This window comes from Palaemon carinicauda, chromosome 3 (genome assembly GCF_036898095.1).
Source record: "Palaemon carinicauda isolate YSFRI2023 chromosome 3, ASM3689809v2, whole genome shotgun sequence".
NCBI classification, from domain to species: Eukaryota; Metazoa; Arthropoda; class Malacostraca; order Decapoda; family Palaemonidae; genus Palaemon; species Palaemon carinicauda.
Genome location: NC_090727.1, coordinates 178,959,130 through 178,961,286, shown reverse-complemented (window position 1 = coordinate 178,961,286; position 2,157 = coordinate 178,959,130). Strand labels below are relative to the sequence as shown.

Genomic DNA, 2,157 nt, shown 5'->3' with positions numbered 1-2,157 from the left:
GACCAATTCGCACATTTCATGCACGATTAATTCCCTGACATCTTTGTATATTTTTTATTTTACAATTTCGTCAGTAGTTGGACCAAATATTTTACATTTATGATCTTTGATATGCAATTATGAAGCCAGTATTGTTTACTTTTGTCAACAGCGGTAGGTAATGTGTCGAAAGTCTATTGGTTTATTTAGAGCAGCGAAAAAAAAAAAAAAAACATTCCTTACGTACCCTCCACAAATATAGAAGGTCAGGATCCAGTGCCAGTGGCAGTCTGGAAGCAAGCACGCTGTTCAGTTCCTTTTCCAGAGATCTGAGATCGATTGGCTCTGCTTTCGTGATGCTGGCATATGAAGGAATGATCAGTTGCTCTGAAGAATTTGAAGACTCTGATGAAGGAGTACTTTGTGGCTCTGAATGATTTAAAAGCTGTGAAGGATGAGTATTCAATTGCACTGAAGGATTTGAAAACTCTGAAGGAAGAGTATTCAATTGCACTGATGGATTTAAAAGCTCTGAAGTAGGAGTATTCAGTTGCACTGAAGGATTTAAAAGCTCTAAAGGAGGAGCATTATATTGCACTGATGGATTTAAAAGCTCTGAAGGAGGAGTATTCAATTGCACTGAAGGATTTAAAAGCTCTGAAGGAAGAGCATTCAATTGCACTGATGGATTTAAAAGCTCTGAAGGAGGAGTATTCAATTTCAATGAAGGATATAAAAGCTCTGAAGGAAGAGTATTCAATTGCAATGAAGGATTTAAAAGCTCTGAAGGAGGAGTATTCAATTTCACCTAAGGATTTAAAAGCTCTGAAGGAGTATGCAATTGTACTGAAGGATTTAAAAGCTCTGAAGAAGGAGTATTCAATTACACTGAAGGATTTAAAAGCACTGAAGGATTTAAAAGCTCTGAAGGAAGAGTATTCAATTACACTGAAGGATTTAAAAGCTCTGAAGGAAAAGTATTCAATTGCAATGAAGGATTTAAAAGCTCTGAAGGAGGAGTATTCAATTGCACCGAAGGATTTAAAAGCTCTGAAGGATTTAATTGCACTGAAGGATTTAAAAGCTCTGAAGAAGCAGTATTCAATTGCACTGAAGGATTTAAAAGCACTGAAGGATTTAAAAGCTCTGCAGGAAGAGTATTCAATTACACTGAAGGATTTAAAAGCTCCGAGGGAGGAATATTCAATTGCACTGAATGATTTAAAAGCTCTGAAGGAGGAGTGCTTAGTTGTTCAGAAGTATACAAATTCTTATGTAAGGGAATATTTAGTTTTTCAGACAAATTCAAAGGCTCAGAATAAATATTTAGTAGCCTTAAAGAACTTGAAAGCTCTGGTAACTGTTTTGCCAAGTTAGAATTTGTGGCCTTATTTAAAGGTTTTTCAGATTTTTGGAAAAAGAAGGTTGAAGTGAAATCTGTAATTATGTCAAAAATGGATGTTGCAGTCTAAGATTCCTGTGTACCTGATGTAGTTATACAATTTTCTGTGGAAGTTTTAGAACTGCGATTCCTGTTCATTTCTTTTATTTTTGGTGTCATGTGGTTTTCAGTGGGTCTGTTCCTGACAGAGCTTTTATTTTTCAGATAATAAAACGTTTGGATTACTTGGGAGAGCTGAATATTAGTTTCACTTCCGTAATTTTTGGGTGAATGGTCATTTGTGATAATGTTTCTTAGTAAAGAGTTTTTGGGTGACATATCTATGACTGTATTAGTGAGTTTATGTGACTTCCTAAAGTTTAGGGAGTGAGTTTAATTCAACATTTTGATTTATCCATGTACTACAGATGTATGCCTTTTCATGGAGAAGGTTTGTTTGATTGTAAATGTCTGGGTGGTCATTGAAGTCCTATGAGAAGTATCTTCAGTCTTTGAAGAGACAGGTTTGTTTGGTTTAGAAAGTGCGATTTTTCTGTAAAGAGGACGCCTCTTTCTGTTGGTAAGTGGCTCACATTGGCGTACTGTGTCTCTGTAGATGATGTGGCGAAGATTTCATGTGTTCTATTTATCCATGTTCTTGGATTTGTTCCAATATAATTAATGGAATCAGGCGCGACTGATACTCGTGGCAGCCCATCTAGGACACCTTAGCAGTGTTCACCTAAAAGAAAAAAAAAAAATAATTATGGTTTTTCTTTTTTTTTTCTTTTTTTTTT

At 35.5% G+C, this 2,157-nt stretch overlaps 1 protein-coding gene across 1 annotated transcript; it reads left to right on the top strand.

Moving 5' to 3' along the window:
* The first annotated feature begins 579 nt into the window (after window positions 1-579).
* On the top strand, window positions 580-1,356 carry LOC137635569 (early endosome antigen 1-like). Its single transcript, XM_068368036.1, has one exon. It carries the CDS (start codon window positions 580-582, stop codon window positions 1,354-1,356), a length of 777 nt encoding a protein of 258 aa, XP_068224137.1.
* The last annotated feature ends 801 nt before the right edge of the window (window positions 1,357-2,157 follow it).

Coding starts and splice junctions, on each gene's coding strand:
- LOC137635569 (XM_068368036.1), top strand. CDS start 580: ATGGATTTAAAAGCTCTGAAGGAGGAGTATTCAATTGCACTGAAGGAT.